A 16426-nucleotide genomic window follows, 5' to 3' on the forward strand; every position below is an offset into this window, starting at 1 on the left:
GGATTAAACAGAGCAAGGCATTTAATACATGCTTGGCAAAGAATCAGCAGCAAGTATTATTATTATAACATGAAGCAGGACTTGGGCTCAAGGTTCAGGATGGGTTCATTTTACTGGAGAGACGTCGTAAGAACAAGCTATGATAATTAGAGATCATTCTGGTTTCCACCAAGACAGAAAAATGGTACATTCTCCCCTGGCCTTTCTATTCCTACTTCTCACCCCTTCCCCCAGATTTTTATTTCAACCCAATCCACCCAATAATTATCCTCACCAACCTCTCCACACACACACTCGTACATACCTCCTCCCTTCATGCTTTCAGTTCAGCCCAACCCTTAACCCTGAGAAAAGGGAGCAGTGAACTCTACAATCAGATTTTGTAGTTCAGAGGGAAAGTAATTGACTTCCCTGCGATATTTAATCTCTAGGAAAGGGAGTTTGGAGGCAATACTGAATCATGTTATTAAAGTCCCATTCATTCATTCAATACATATTTGTTGAGTGCATGCTATGTGCCAGGCGTAGCTCTAGCTACTGAAGATACAACAACGACCAAGGCAAATGCTGCGTGCCTTCGTGGGGTTTCTGTATAATGCCGCCATGACCGGAGCAGCTACCAGGGCAAGTGGAGGCTTCTGGCAAGGATAGTCACCTCCACCTGCTGCTGTCCAGTTTCATGCAATGGAATGAACTAAAAGACATGAATTGGGGTGCCTTCTCACTCACACCCTCCTGCTTAAGTGGCCACCTTTATACCATATGACCCTGTTCCCCTGACTACAGCTTTTTGGACCACAGTAACAGACATTTGACCTAAGCTAGGCAATTAGATTCTTTTTTTAAAAATTTTATTTATTTTATTTATTATTATTATTTGGCTGTGTTGGGTCTTCGTTGCTGCGTGCAGGCTTTCTCTAGCTGGCAGTGAGTGGGGGCTACTCTTTGTTGTGGTGCGCGGGCTTCTCACTGCTGTGGCTTCTCTTGTTGCGGAGCACGGGCACTAGGCGCACGAGCTTCATTAATTGTGGCGCATGGGCTCAGTAGTTGTGGCTCGTGGGCTCTAGAGCTCAGGCTCAGTAGTTGTGGCGCACGGGCTTAGTTGCTCCGCGGCATGTGTGATCTTCCCGGACCAGGGCTCCAACCCTTGTCCCCTGCATTGGCAGGCGGATTCTCAACCACTGTGCCACCAGGTCAGCCCGGCAATTAGATTCTTCCCCCAAGAATTTGCCAAAATTAGCTCTGGGAAGGTAAGTTGAAAGGTCAATGCGGAGCCAGGGCCACAGCAGAAGCCAGTAGACACTATGGCAAGCCAATGTCATGGGCAGACCAGAATTGTAAGGGGCAGATACTATGAGTAGGCTGAGGTGAGCCTTCTGTCTAAAAAGAGGAAAATGCAGCAACTATGCTATAATAAGGAGGAACAAAGACCATTTGACCCCAGGAGGAAAGAGGAAAAGAGAGCAAGCAAAAGTTTTTTGTTTTTTTTTTAAGGAGAGAGCAGTGGGAGGAGAGAAATAGGTGAGGGAGATTAAGAGGTACAAACTTCCAGTTACAAAGTAAATGAGTCATGGGTGTGAAAGGCACAGTGTGGGGAAGAGTCAATAATTATGTAATAGCTTTGGATGGTGACATGTCATAACTAGACTTATCACTGTGGTGATCATTTTGAAATGTACAGAAATATCATATCACCATGTTGTATAATGGGAACTAATGGAATGTTATAGGTCAATTATACTTCAAAAACAAACAGACAAACTCATAGAAAAAGAGATCAGATTCGTGGTTACCAGAGGCAGAGGTCAGGGGAGGGGGAATTGGATGAAGGCAGTCAAAAGTACAAACTTTTAAATATAAGATAAATGAGTACTACAACTTAATCACTAAAAGGGATGTTGTCTATAAGCTTAAATTATACCTAATGGCCCAGCTCGGGGAGCCCTGCCTCCCACGTAATGAGTGTTAAGCTAAAATACCTTTGTTTAGCTCACAGGAAACATCCTGACCAGGCCCACCTGTGAATGGCTGCAGGAAGGACGAAATGACCACATCTGCTCTGGAGTCTGGCCGGAACCAGAACTTTACACCCTACCCTTTTAGTAGAAAAGAAGCCTGAATTCTAACTCGGGGAAGATGGTTCTTTGGGGACACTAGTCCCCCATCTTCTCAATCTGCTGGCTTTCTGAATAAAGTTGCTATTCCTTGCCCCAACAATTTCTTGGCCTTTTGTGTGGCGAGCAGTACGAGCTTGGACTGGGTAACACTTGCAGGTAGAATGGGGCTATGTGACTGGATCTAGCCAATGATCTGTGAGCAGATATGACTTGCGTTACTTCAGAGCTGAGGTAGTTAAGAGTTTGTGTGTCTCATCCATCCCCCTCTTTCTCTGTCACATGTTCACGATGGTCAAGGTGTCAAAGCCTCTGGCAGCCTCTTTCCTTGAGGACTGTGAATAAGTAGGGTCCCTACCTTACCAGACATGTAATGAAAGCTGGAAATAAATTTGTGGAATTAAATCACTGACATTTGGAGGTTTGTTTGTTGCAGCAGCCGGCAGCTAATTACATGGATACTCTTAGGCTGCGTTCATATCCCTGGATGTACTCTGTCTTGCACATTCATTTCTCTGTACAAATGCTCTTTTCCCTGATTCCCAGGACTCTTGGTTCGCGCCCTTTTTACTGCAGACCTGGAGGTGTGGTGTGTATGATGGGCGTTTACATGCTTAGAGGCTATTTTATCACTTACATACAAATTTAGTATTTTTTTCTTCTTAGTTTATTGGCATTTTATTCATTATGCAGTATGTAGTGATGCTTCTTGCCTTAAAGTCTAATTTGTATTATATTAGTTTAGCTTCACTGATTTTCTTTTAGTTAGTTTGTAGAGTATGTCTTTTACAACCTTTAACATACCTGTATCCTTATATTTCAGATTTTTTAAAGCAGTAATGAGTTGCTTTTAAAAAACCAATCTGGGGGGCTTCCCTGGTGGTACAGTGGTTAAGAATCTGCCTGCCAATACAGGGGACACGGGTTCGAGCCCTGGTCTGGGAAGATCCCACATGCTGTGGAGCAACTAAGCCTGTGAGCCACAACTACTGAAACCTGTGCAGCTACAGCCCGTGCTCTGCAACAAGAGCAGCCACCGCAATGAGAAGCCTGTGCACTGTAACAAAGAGTGGCCCCTGCTTGCCACAACTAGAGAGCCCGTGTGCAGCAATGAAGACCCAACACAGCCAGAAATAAATAAATTAAAACAAACAAACAAACAAACCAATCTGGGACTTCCCTGGTTGTGCAGTGGTTAAGAATCCGCCTGCCAATGCAGGGGACATGGGTTTGAGCCCTGGTCTGGGAAGATCCCACATGCCGCAGAGCAACTAAGCCAGTGCACCACAACTACTGAGCCTGTGCTCTAGAGCCTGCGAGCCTAGAGCCCGTGCTCTGCAACAAAGAGAAGCCACTGCAATGAGAAGCCTGCACTGCAACAAAGAGTAGCCCCCACTCGCCACAACTAGAGAAAGCCCACATGCAGCAACGAAGACCCAATGCAGTGAAAAATAAACTTATTTAAAAAATAAATAAATAAAAATAAACAATCTAACAATCTTTGTTTTTTAATAGAGGTATTTAGTCCACTTATATTTAAAAGAGGCACTTATACTTTTGAGTTTCAAAATATCATGCTAGTATTTGTTTTCTATTTCTCCCACAGGTTCTATGTTCCTTTTTTCTCCTTTTAAACCTTTTTTGGATTGTTTTTATTATTCCATATTTCTCTGCATTCACTTATTTTACATATATATATAAACAAAAATAGTTTTAAATTATATATATATAATTATGTATATTTTTAAAACTGTTTTTCCATGACTGCCATGGTGATTACAGCAGGCATCCTTGACTTGTTAAATTTCAATATAAATTAATTCTTTTACAACTTTCTGAACAATACAAGAATCTTAAAATATTTTAATTCCATTTATCTGCTCCCACACCATGTGCCATTTTTGTGGTGTGTTTTAATTCTCTATATGGCTAAAGCTCCACTAGACATTGTTGCTTTATATAGTTATTGTTCACTTATTTTTACCTATATAGTTACTCTTTCCATTGTTATTCATTCCTTCCTCATATTCATACTTCCTTTTGAGCTTATTTTCATTCTGCTTGAAAAATTCCCTCTAATATTTCTTTTAGTGTGGGTCTGTGGATGAATAACTTTTTTCAGATTTTGATTGTCTGAAAACTTATGTATTTTTCTTTTATTTTTGAATGATATTTTCACTGGGTATAGAATTTTAGATTAACTGTTATTTTCTTTCCACACTTTAAAGATAACATTCCATCATCTTCTGGATTTTAGCATTTATATTGTTGAGTCTGTTGTTAGTCTTAATGTTGCTCTTATGGAGGTAATATATCTTTCTTTCCTAATTGCCTTTAACACTTTTTCTTCGTTTTTCGTTTTCAGCAGTTTTCCCATGAAGTGCTTAGGTGTGATTTTCTTTGCATTTATCCTGCTTGGGATTGAGAATATGTCTTTCATCAATCTTAGAAAAATTTTAGCTACTCTATTGTCAAATATTATTTCTTTCCCATTTTCTCTCTCCTATCTTTCTAGGACTCTAATTTTTTGTATTTAGGCATTTTCATCATGTCCCATATGTCTATCCCTCTCTTCTTGATATTTTTCATTCTTTTCTTTCTCTGAATACTTCAGTATGGATATTATATACTGATCTATCTTCCAGCTCCTTAATCCTAAAATGAGCTGTGTCTAATCTGATGTTAGGTCCATTTATTGTGTTAAATACATTATTGTATTTTTCAGTCCTAGGATTGCAATTGCATTCCTTTGTAGAATATCCAGGTTTGGAGATTACCTAGCACTCTACCACAATCCCAATGCAAAATCTTGTTGTTCTACACAGATCTACCTCATTCAGTTAAGTGAATGAAAAAAAAAATCTCAGTTTTGTTCAAGCCAGTTTTAGTTGGGTTTCCAGTTACATACAACTGAAAATTCTTAGCTGAAAGTGTTGAGAGATCTCTCTTCATGATGCCAAGATTGTTGCAGCAGCTCCAGATGTCAAATGCAGACATGATTTAGAGAAGAAGTGGGATGTTGCCTCATGCATCTCTTTTTATTAGGAGGGAAAACACTTTCTAGAATCCCCAATCAGAAGACCTGGGTTGTATCACATGTCCATGCCTAAGGTGACCCTGACACATTGGAATGGGATGAAAATGATTAGCCAGTAACAATCTTTGCTTATCCTTGAATTTGGTGAGAGGGCCATCTTCTCTGAGCAAAGGACTACAGTACATGAACATCCAGACAAAACTGGGGCTCCCTCAGCAATTAAAAATATGAGAGGATGGGCTTCCCTGGTGGCGCAGTGGTTGGGAGTCCGCCTGCCAATGCAGGGGACACGGGTTCATGCCCCGGTCCGGTAAGATCCCACGTGCCGTGGAGCGGCTGGGCCTGTGAGCCATGGCCACTGGGCCTGCGCATCCGGAGCCTGTGCTCCGCAACGGGAGAGGCCACAACAGTGAGAGGCACGTGTACTGCAAAAAAAAAAAAAAAAAAAAAAAAAAAATATATATATATATATATATATATATATATATATATATATATATGAGAGGAGCAAGGTCTTAGGTAGATAATCAATGCTGCTTACCTCACTAACAGATACACATTTATTTTCTGTAAAAAGATGTGTGTGTGCACGTGTGTGTGTGTGTGCGTGTGTATAGAAAATATCAGGGAGGGTACGTATCAGTGTGTTAACATGGTTTAAATTTTGAAATGGGACTATATGGGATGGAATGAATGGATATTTTCACTTTTTACTTAAAATATTTTTATTAGTGTATGTTACTTTGGTCACTTAAATTTAAAAGGATGAAAATTCCCTGGCATGGTTAGGACCTGGTGCTTTCACTGCCAGAGGCCCTGGTTTAGTCCCTGGTCAGGAAACTAAGATCCCACAAGCCATGCGGTGCAGCTAAAAATAAAGAAATAAATAAATAAATTTAAAAGGACTGCTTCAGTCTTAAAATGGGCTGCTCAGAAATGGAACTAGGATTTAAAGAAAAACACAGTCAGAAGCATGTGTTGGTGGATCCCATTCCCGGGTCTGGCCCCTAGTATGGTCACTCAGGTGCCAGTAACAGGTTTATCCTCACTGGGGATTTGGAGGCACAAGGCTCTCGGAACCTGATGTCATCAAATATTTAAACCATCCAACTTCCCTTCTCTCACACTCTCAAAGCAGCCTTCACATCATAAATTGGCTTCCTGTGCATTTTCCTACAGGGGAAGAATTTGCTGGACGTGGCAATGTGAGCATTCTGGTCCCTTTGGTAGTTGCATTTCTCATCGTATATTAATCCACTGGTTCTTTGGCTCAGATAGCAAGCTAAGAGCTGAGTTACTATGATCTACTTCCCAACCCCCCCACCCCACCCCCAGCCTATAGGCTCTCTCTTAATGCTGTTAAGGTGAGGTTTATGAGCTTGGACCAGGATGAATTCACAAAGGTAAATGTCACCTCTGAGGCCACTTGGCAGCCGGCTAGCCAGCTTGCCCTGATGACACTCCTGTCTCTTCAAGCACATCTCCTTCAGGCTCCTGTGCTTTCTAGCCACATTCATGTCAGCCAGCTGTCTCTTTCTTTATCCTTCATTCTGTCTTTTCCTCTATGACTGTCTCTCTAATTCTATTGCTCTCTCTTCCTACCTCACCACCTAACCTTCTTTTATCCTTTCCTTTCTTCTTTCTGTTTTTCACCTTAATTAACCATGGACTTGAATAATAAAATATACCAGAAATATGCGCCAGGAACTGCGCTGGGCCATACATATAAATATATTTTGACCTCACAGTAACTTTGAAAATGTTTTTATCTCTATTTTACAGAGGGGAAAGTAGAGGCTCATAAAAGCTAAGCAGATGTATTTGATAATTTGAAGTTTTACTGCTTAATTTTCAAAGTCAATAAATTTAAAGTGTTTTTTTTTTTTTTTTTTTTTTTTTTTTTGCGGTACGCAGGCCTCTCACTGTTGTGGCCTCTCCTGTTGCGGAGCACAGGCTCCGGACACACAGGCTCCGGACGCACAGGCTCAGCAACCATGGCTCATGGACCCAGCTGCTCCGTGGCATGTGGGGTCTTCCCGGACCGGGGCACGAACCCCTGTCCCCTGCATCGGCAGGCAGACTCTCAACCACTGCGCCACCAAGGAAGCCCCAATTTAAAGTTTTATATTTGCTTTATCTTAGGCAATAAAATTTGAACATTATTTTTGCCTGTGAGTCTATTGTCCTAGAAAAGAATCACCTTAGCTCTGTTTATTTCTTTCTTAGGCTGGAGAGTGGGAGATGGGATGGAAGAGGAAAGAGACAAACTGGAGATGTTTCTTTGAGCAGCAGGGCTCCCCACTGCTTTTGGCACCCTTCCTCTCCTCTTTCTTGAGAGCAGGGCTTGGCCTTGATTTCTCTGGAGCAATCTTAGTCTTCTTCATGAAGGAGATGACCTTCGCTGTTCAGCCAGGACGAATGTACTTCCGGTATCTGTGCAAAAGGAATAGATCAAATTTTCAGCCACCAGCTATGTAACTTTCAATAACTTGGAGATGGAGGTTGCAGTAAAGTTGGATCTGCTCCCTGGAAGACCACTTCTCTATATTTGGATGTTGAACTAAACTTCTCAGCTCCAGCAGGTGTTTCCTCAGCATGCTGGAGGTAGTGAGGTAAAAGTAGAGAGAAGCACCCCTGCCATCATTACCTCATATGGGGTTTGAGAGGAGTAGAAGAGAAAACTGGAATTTTGGGGTTTTTTTTAATGCTGAGAATTGAATTCAGTTTATTTTCTTTCATTATCAGCTTTAGAACTATTTCAAGAAGTTGTATATTATCCAAAAACATCACTTCAATATTATATCCTAGTAAAGCACACCACTACTCTCTGTGATTAACCAAAATTACCCATGACAACTTACATGGCCTAATTTTAGAGGATTCCCCAATCTCTTCTCTTCCACCTTAGTCTCATTCTGGTCAGGTACTTGTAATATAGTTTTATTATCACATTTCAATTGAGAAACAATGAAATTTCCAAACAAATATCCCACAGAACTACCATTTTTCTAATTAAAATGTTACACTACTGTGGTTGCTTCTCACATCCAATATTTACCCCATATTCAAGTTTCTGATAAATCAACTGTAAGTTGAAATTCTGTTTCTGAGGTATTTCCCGGTATACTACGCAGTGCATTTGAAAAGATATTATATTTAGTCTATAATAATTATCTTTTAAGCGTCTCTATATAATTAACAACCATTCAAAAAGAAAGTACAAATGAAGGAGAACAAAAACTGGGTTCCAGGCACCTACACTCTTATTCCAGGGAATAAGGCTGATTGTCTCCTGGAGACTCGAATATCTGGATCTTGGTTATAGGCTGGAGGGGCAGGCAGGGAATCAGCGCAGCAGCAGAGAAGTCCCAGGTCCGGTTGAAAATGGAGGCTCCAGACCCTGGTAGGTTCAGCACCACGGACAGAAACAAGACTGCCGCTGGCCCTCGGGCTCATAATTAAGCACCAAGGTCAGAACCCCCTGCAGCCCCCCCCCACCCCCACCCCCAGCCCCGCGCTTGCTATTCCAGGGAGGAATCTAACCTGGTCCCTGGTTGACTGGCCCCTAGCACGTAAAGTTCGCAGTAAACCACAGTTTAGTTTCCATCTAAAGCCCTCCAGAATTTCTACACTGAGGTGTCTATTCCGCAGTCTCCTGGTGAGAGTAGAGTTGCCTTGGAGCAACTCTTATTAAGATCCGGCTGATTTGCATATATCCGCATACACTGGGGCTTCTCCGTTCTGCTTTTATTATAAATGAATTGTTCAAACGAAGAAAGAGAAGATTTATTTCACTCCTTCTTTTCCTCTTCTTTCCCTTATTCCTAGGGTCTCAATCTGGTGATTTCCCCAAGGTACCTGCAGGTAGGTGTGTGTTGTAGGAGAGGGTGGGAACCAGACCATCCTATGTGGTTTTCCCCAGATAATTTCCCTCATCTGTTTGCCTTCTGAATGATCCTTGTGAGAATCATAGGGAGTCAGCATTTTGTTTTAGCAAATGGTCAGAACCTCTGGGCTGAAGTCCCTGGAGCTCAGGGACTGAAGAAACCATGGCTTTGGTTTCTTTCCATGGCTGGAGCTTTAGAGACTCCAAGGAGAAAGGGACCCCGTTTTGAAGAGAGGGATGAGGGGTGGTTGTGTGAGGACTCCTTTTGAAATGAAAGGAGTCCTGGGTCTCCAAGCAGCTTCTAAAAATATCTTCTCCCAGCGCTGGGGGAAGGGGGAGGGGAAAATCGAGCGTGCGGAGAATAAAGATGGGAAGGAGGTGGGAGTGTAAGAGCCCTTCTTCAGGTAGATCTGATTTCAGAGCCTCTGCCTGCATTCAAGGGCCAGCAGGATGCCACATCTCCTTCTGCTTCCTCAGCGAGCTTCAGTCTTCTGCTGTGTCCGAGCCTCAGTCCCTCCTGATGACCTTTCTTTCTATGGGCAAAGGAGCTCAATTCCTCCCAGTCACTATTCCTATTGCTGCTGTCCAGCGACTATGTCTGTGAGCGAGCAAGTGTGCTTGTACACATACCACACACACACACACACACACACACAGAAGTGACATATGAAAGTGCCTTGTAAATGACCAGTGCTCCATGATGCCAGAAATTTTCATTCGATTTGGTGCTCAGAGAGGTATGGATTGTGGTAGAGACAGTGTGATTCACCCAGGTATCAGCACAGAGCATGGCACCCAGTAACTGTTGGCTGAAGAGGGGTGGAATATATATATATACAAGATGCACAGACATCCAGGCCATGCAGGACTCACATTCATTCTCAAGGTTTCTCCGGCTACTATAGCCTCTAGAGGAGAGGGGTTGCGTCCCCCAAGAAAAGAGCTCTGAAAAGCCACAGGGTGGGTGGAGCTTTCTCGCTCAAGTTCAGTCCGGATGGTGGCGCTCGACAGCCGCCTCCCTCATCCTGGAGGGCCCCAGCCCTTCCCAGCATCAATGCCTTAAACCCTCAGCTAGCACGTAAATGACCTTCACTAGATAGAGGTCGTGCTCCACGTTTCCTTTCGCTTCTTCAGCGCTGGGTGAACTCTGCGAGGATTGCTCCTCCTCTCGCTGATGCCTGGGAGTCCGGCCGCTGCGCTCCTCGCCAGTCCCCTGGGGCGGGCGGAGTGGGATTATGGGGGGGGGGGGACTCCAGGCTCTTAGCAGGCTGGGGAAAGGGGTGGTTGTGGAGAGCGTGCCTGTGCCTGTGTCCTGGCAGCAGGAGCAGGAACCTGAGGAACCGGTAGTTCATGCAAAATCTATCACCGCCCGTCCTGGCGTCCACATGGTTTCCCAGCCTCGGAAGAGCTGCTGGTAGGGTGGGACTCTGCCACTTTACTCTCCTTTCTCGAGTAGCTCTCGAGGTCGGGCTTGGCCTCTTCCTCCAGCCGCTGAGTGTGTGTGTGTGTGTGTGTGTGTGTGTGTGTGTGTGTGTGTGTGTGTGTGTGAAGAGGGCGGGGAGAAAGGGGGCGGGGTGGAGCCACGAGATACGAGAAGCCGCAGACACTGGAAGAAACCGAGGGCTGGGAGATAGAGGAGCTTCCTAGAGCTTGGGGTCAGGATACCAGGCTTCAAAACCTCCTGCAAGTCCTAGGTACAAGGGGTCTTCCAGGTTAGCTCTGAGGCTGCAAGTGTCGTTGCCTCCCAGAGGTTCGCTCCTCTTTAAGCCACGCCCACATCGCCTACTTCTCAGGAATGAGAGGCTAAGGTTCAGCGCTCTGGGCCACCAATGTCAGCTCATTCCCCTCCCCATGAGCCCAAATGGCTCTCAGCGCTGCCCCACCCCCACGGTTTGGAGACTGGCGGGACCCCTTCCTTCCCCCGCCTCCAATTCGCTGATCCGCCCCTGGCCTCTGAAACTCCACCCCTCCACCTTCTGCTGGCGGGGATTGGTGGACTTCCCGCGGCGGTGCATAATGCTTGGTCCCCATGGATGATGGTCACTGGCGAGATCCCGCCCCCCGCCGGCGCTGGGGTCTGGGGGCACTGCTCAGCGGTGCTGGGGCTGGCGCGGCTCGAGCCGCCGCCGCACTGACAGCTCGGTTTGCGGACCATGGAGACCGGCGTCGGCCCACATCCGCTGCGCCTGTTCATCTGCCTGATGCCGCTCTGTCTCGCCTTGCTTTTGGGACCAGGGAGGCCCGGGACCGCCGAGGAAGGTGAGGAGACTGGCGGCTGTTCTTGGAGCCTGGGATGCCAAAATACAGGAGGCTGGAGAGCTGGGGTGCTGGGAGAAGGAGTCGTATGGAGAGACTGGAGTCGGTATTGGGGTTTGAAGCAAGCGGGCAGCGGGAAGCAAAGAACTGGAGACACGGAGGGAAAGGTGGCTAAACAACGGAGAAGAGAGGAGCATTGAGGAGCTTGGGGACTGGAGACCTGGGAGGCTGGGGAAGAAAGAGACCAGGAACCGTGGGAGCCAGAGGCGGCGGTTCAGGGGCCGGTGAGACGGACAGGCTGAGCAATTGGATGTGGGAGGTGTGGGGGCAGGGAGATGCGGAGGTGAGATCAGAGTACGGGGAGACGGGATGGAGCCCGAACGGCGGGGGGCTAGGGGACCACTGCGTGGCGAACAGGAGGTAGAGCGCTGGTGCCGCGGCGGGGGCGCGGGGTCTGGAGGCGAAGGTGGCGGGGCGCGGGTGGGGGCCGGGGTGTGTCTGGGTCCGGGAGCTGCCCGACGTGCTGACCAGGAAGCTGTCCGCAGTGCTGATTTTGAAGCGTAGACTAACCAGCGCTATCCGAGTTGCCGGGTTTGGGGCTGCCCACTGGACCAGAGCCCGCATCTTGCCTAGATTTGGGGGAGCTGTACCCTCAGTTGAATCCAGAGGCATAATATCCAGGTGCAGAATCCGGAGGAGCTGGAATCTGAGGCGTTGGCCTCGGGGTTGGTCGGGGCGCTGGATCTCTGATGCTTTCCAATATGCAATTCTGATGTGCTGTAAGTTATACCGAAATCGGGAAGCTGTCAGCGGTCCTGCCCATTGTCGCTGACGCGTCTGGGACCAACACTCTTAAAGGTCTCACCTTGGAGCCCCACCCCCTTGCTTAAGCTCCAGATGAGGAATCTTCCAAGATTTGGGGATGACCTGGGCTCCTGTCTCTGAGTTGCTGCTGTGCTGTCCAAACCAGTGCTTCTTGGGACCGATGCTGAGAGCGGAATCCAGACTGCTGGTCAGATGCCTCCTGGGGGAAGAAAGTGACTTCAAGCCTCTCTGGTATAGAAGGGGCCATGGCTTTATATATTAAAGGAACCCTGACAGTCTTCCAAAAGGCAGTAGAGGTGACAGCCCCTGGGAAAGGGGCTGGCTGAGGAGATGAGAGGTTTTTATCTCTGTTGCTGCTGGCAGGGTCTCTCTACTTTGTTTTCCCCAGAGGCCTTGGGAGTCAAACTAAAAAGGTTCAAGTCTTTTCCATCCCTGGTGACCCCAGACCTCAGAACACCCAAGTATGAGTGAATTCAGGGATATATACAGGAATCCTTTGATATGCTCACTTTCTTCTCCCTCTTCTCGACACTCAGTTATAATTTAGGGAACCTGGGAAGGCGGGGGGGGGGAATCACTGATCCCCCATTTAAAAGCCAGTCTTATGGTACTTGTCATGGATTCTGTGCCAGGCTGAATAATGACTCCCCAAATATTTCCATATCCTAATCCCCAGAATCTGTGTATATTATCATAAATGGCAATAGACTTTGCAGATGTGGTTAAGGATCTTGAGTTGGAGAGATTACCCTGGAGTATATGGGTGGCCCAGTTGTCATCACAATGGTCTTTATAAGAGGGACACAGGGGCAGTCAGAATCAGAGGAGAAGGCAATGTGATGACAGAAGCAGAGATTGGAATGGTGTGTTTTGAAGATGGAGGAAGGGGCCACAAGCCAAGGAATCCAGGTGTGGCCACTAGAAGCTGAAGAAGGTAAGGAAATGGATTCTCCCCGTTGAGCCTCCAGTGTTGCCGACACCTTCACTTTAGACCAGTGAGACCGATTTTCAACTTCTAACACCCAGAAATGTAAGAGAATAAAATTTTGTTGTTTTAAGCCACTGTTTGTGGTAATTTGTCACAGCAGCCACAGGAAACTAATACAGGCTCCCTCCCTAATCATCGTGGCTACCTTTATTTAGACTAGAGCTACTCACACTTCCTCGTGGGGAGGTATGGAGTGGAAAAACCGTGTCTGTGTCCTTCACCACATTCTCTGTTTCCTCAGTTAGCTTTTTTTTTTTTTGGCCACGCTGTGAGGCTTAGTTGCCCCACCAGGAATTGAACCTGGGCCCTCGGCAGTGAAAACACAGAGTCCTAACCACTGGACCGCCAGGGAATTCCCTCCGTTAGCAAATTTAAAGTGAACTCGCCAACGAATCTCGTACTCCTGGACTTCTGGCTTTCTGACACTTCTATTCTCCCCTCTCTCTAGTCACCCTCCTGGATTCCAAAGCCTCCCAGGCTGATCTGGGCTGGACTGCACTGCCGAGTAATGGGGTAAGTGTAAACCTTTCCTTCCCTGTCCCAAGGAGCCTCTGGTGGTCCAGGATTCAGTCCCTTTATCTCCCCACGGTTACATCAGATCAAAATGGTCCTCAGAGCATGTGGTCTCCAGCAGCCCTGGCTTCAAGCCAGAGTGACCTATTAGAAAACGTTGAGTCTTCAGTCAGACAGAAAAAGCAAGAAGACAACTGACTGTGTCTAGGAACAGAAACGTGGCATCTGGATGGAGCCAGTGCTGGATGGTGCCTTGCACCCAATAGATCCAGCAAACAGTGCTGTTGATCGATAGATTGACAGAACAAGCAAGACTTGGAATCCTAAAAGAGGCCTGGAAACTTGCGGTAGCGGTGGGGAGATGTGGCAGTGTGACAGCAGTTTGGTGGTGTGGAAAGGCACTGGTGGAGAGCCAGGAGACGCCTTTCCTAGCTCTGCTACTAACCCGACGTGTATATCCACTCAAGTCACCATTCTCTGGAGCCTCAGTTTCCCCGTCAGTTGGACTCAGTTGTCTCTAACGTTTCTCCCAGCTCTGCGTCTTATAATTTCAGGGTTGTGTATAGAGAAGGAGGGGAGAAGAGAATGCAAAATGATGGGGAAAGGGGGTTTCAGCCCGAGTCACCGCCAGGGCTCGACCTCTTGGGGGCGCCTTGGCTCTGAGCTGCCCACATCTTTGTTCTCCTCCCCAGTGGGAGGAGATCAGCGGCGTGGACGAGCACGACCGTCCCATTCGCACCTACCAGGTGTGCAACGTGCTGGAGCCCAACCAGGACAACTGGTTGCAGACTGGCTGGATCAGCCGCGGGCGCGGGCAGCGCATCTTCGTGGAGCTGCAGTTCACACTGCGCGACTGCAGCAGCATCCCTGGAGCCGCCGGCACTTGCAAGGAGACTTTCAACGTCTACTATCTGGAAACCGAGGCCGATCTGGGCCGTGGGCATCCCCGCCCAGGCGGCAGCCGGCCCCGCAAGATCGACACGATCGCGGCGGACGAGAGCTTCACGCAGGGCGACCTGGGCGAGCGCAAGATGAAGCTGAACACAGAGGTGCGAGAGATCGGTCCGCTGAGCCGGCGGGGTTTCCACCTGGCCTTCCAGGACGTGGGCGCATGCGTGGCGCTGGTCTCTGTGCGCGTCTACTACAAGCAGTGCCGCGCTACAGTGCGGGGTCTGGCGGCGTTCCCAGCCACCGCAGCCGAGAGCGCCTTCTCCACGCTGGTGGAGGTGACCGGAACGTGCGTGGCGCACTCAGAAGGGGAGCCCGGCAGCCCCCCGCGCATGCACTGCGGCGCCGATGGTGAGTGGCTTGTGCCCGTGGGCCGCTGCAGCTGCAGTGCGGGATTCCAGGAACGTGGTGACATCTGTGAAGGTATCCAGTGCACTGGGGGGTGTGGTGTGGGAGTGTAGCGCGCAAGTGGCAGTTGGGAGAGAGAGTGTCCTAGATGAAAGAGGCAGGGTGGGGAGTGCGGAAGCCACGGGATGTGGAGCCGGGGGTCCAGACATTTTGCGGTGCTTCCAGTGGGTCCAGCCAGAATCGGTGAGTGAAGTTAATGGGAGGTGAATTTGACTCCATATAAGGGGGCATCAGGACCTATATTTTAGGCACCATGATAAACACCTCACACGGGCCTTCTCATTTATTCACAGCAATAAAGTCATCATTATTCCTATTTTGCAGATGAGGAAACAGAGGCTCAGAGAGATTAACACCTCACTTGCAGTTAGGAAGTGGGGAACTGGGATTTGAATCCAGATTTGCCCAACTCTCAAGTTCTTTCTACTACACCATGCTGACTCCCCTGTGCATAAGGAAGAATGTTACAGTAGGCCAATTCTATTAGCTAGGGGCTAGTGGAGTTGGTTGCATTATACGGAGTGAGCTCCCTGTCACCGACAATATGCAAGTCAGAGGCTGGCAGGGGGATTCTTTTTTAATTTTCTTTAAATTAATTAATTAATTTATTAATTTATTTTTGGCTGCATTGTGTCTTTGTTGCTGCGCTCGGGCTTTCTTTAGTTGCAGTGAGCAGGCGCTACTCTTCGTTGCGGTGCGCGGGCCTCTCACTGCGGTGGCCTCTCCCACTGCGGAGCATGGGCTCCAGGCTCGCGGGCTTCAGTAGTTGTGGCTCATGGGCTCCAGAGCGCAGGCCCAGCAGTCGTGGTGCACGGGCCTAGTTGCTCTGCGGCATGTGGCATCTTCCCAGACCAGGGCTCAAACTCGTGTCCTCTGCACTGGCAGGCAGACTCGTAACCACTGCACCACCAGGGAAGCCCAAGCAGGGGGATTCTTGAGTTGGAGAGAGAGACTGGGAGGTTGCACTGGATGACTACTAAGATCCCACCCAACTCTCTGAACTAGAATCACTGCACCCCCTGGAGCAGAGCTTCCATGTTGGGGGTTCTTTTGGACTCTCTGGTCTGTGGGGCACCAGGAACAGATCTCTCCTTCTCTCTCCTATCTGCAACTGGAGGACTGAACGGACTGGGGTAGAGAACATAGGACATGGATGGACATATCAAATTGACGGTGTCCATGGTACGTTCAAGTGAAGGTAGCTAGAAAGTGGGTCTGGAGCTCAGCAACAGAGAGATAGATGCGACTTGAAGCTACAGGTGTGGTTGGGACAGACCAGGGAGAATGTGTGGGGTATGAAGCAAGAGGGCCAATGATGAACTCTCACAGAACAGCACTATACGAGGGGAAGTGGAAGAAATGGAGGCCGTAAAAAGACTGCAAGGCAGTGATCAGAGGCTGGGGGAGAGTGTGATTTCATGGCAGCCAAGGGCGATGGAGGTACCCAGAAA

At 47.7% G+C, this 16426-nt stretch overlaps 1 protein-coding gene across 1 annotated transcript in view; it reads left to right on the top strand.

Moving 5' to 3' along the window:
• The first annotated feature begins 11190 nt into the window (after positions 1-11190).
• EPHA10 (EPH receptor A10) overlaps positions 11191-16426 on the top strand; it is a 42144-nt gene continuing 36908 nt past the window's right edge. The window contains exons 1-3 of the mRNA XM_060140509.1: positions 11191-11296; positions 13555-13619; positions 14312-14990. Of these exons, the coding sequence (XP_059996492.1) occupies positions 11191-11296; positions 13555-13619; positions 14312-14990 (850 nt within the window). The remainder of the gene's footprint in view (positions 11297-13554; positions 13620-14311; positions 14991-16426) is intronic.

This window comes from Lagenorhynchus albirostris, chromosome 2 (genome assembly GCF_949774975.1).
Source record: "Lagenorhynchus albirostris chromosome 2, mLagAlb1.1, whole genome shotgun sequence".
NCBI lineage: Eukaryota > Metazoa > Chordata > Mammalia > Artiodactyla > Delphinidae > Lagenorhynchus > Lagenorhynchus albirostris.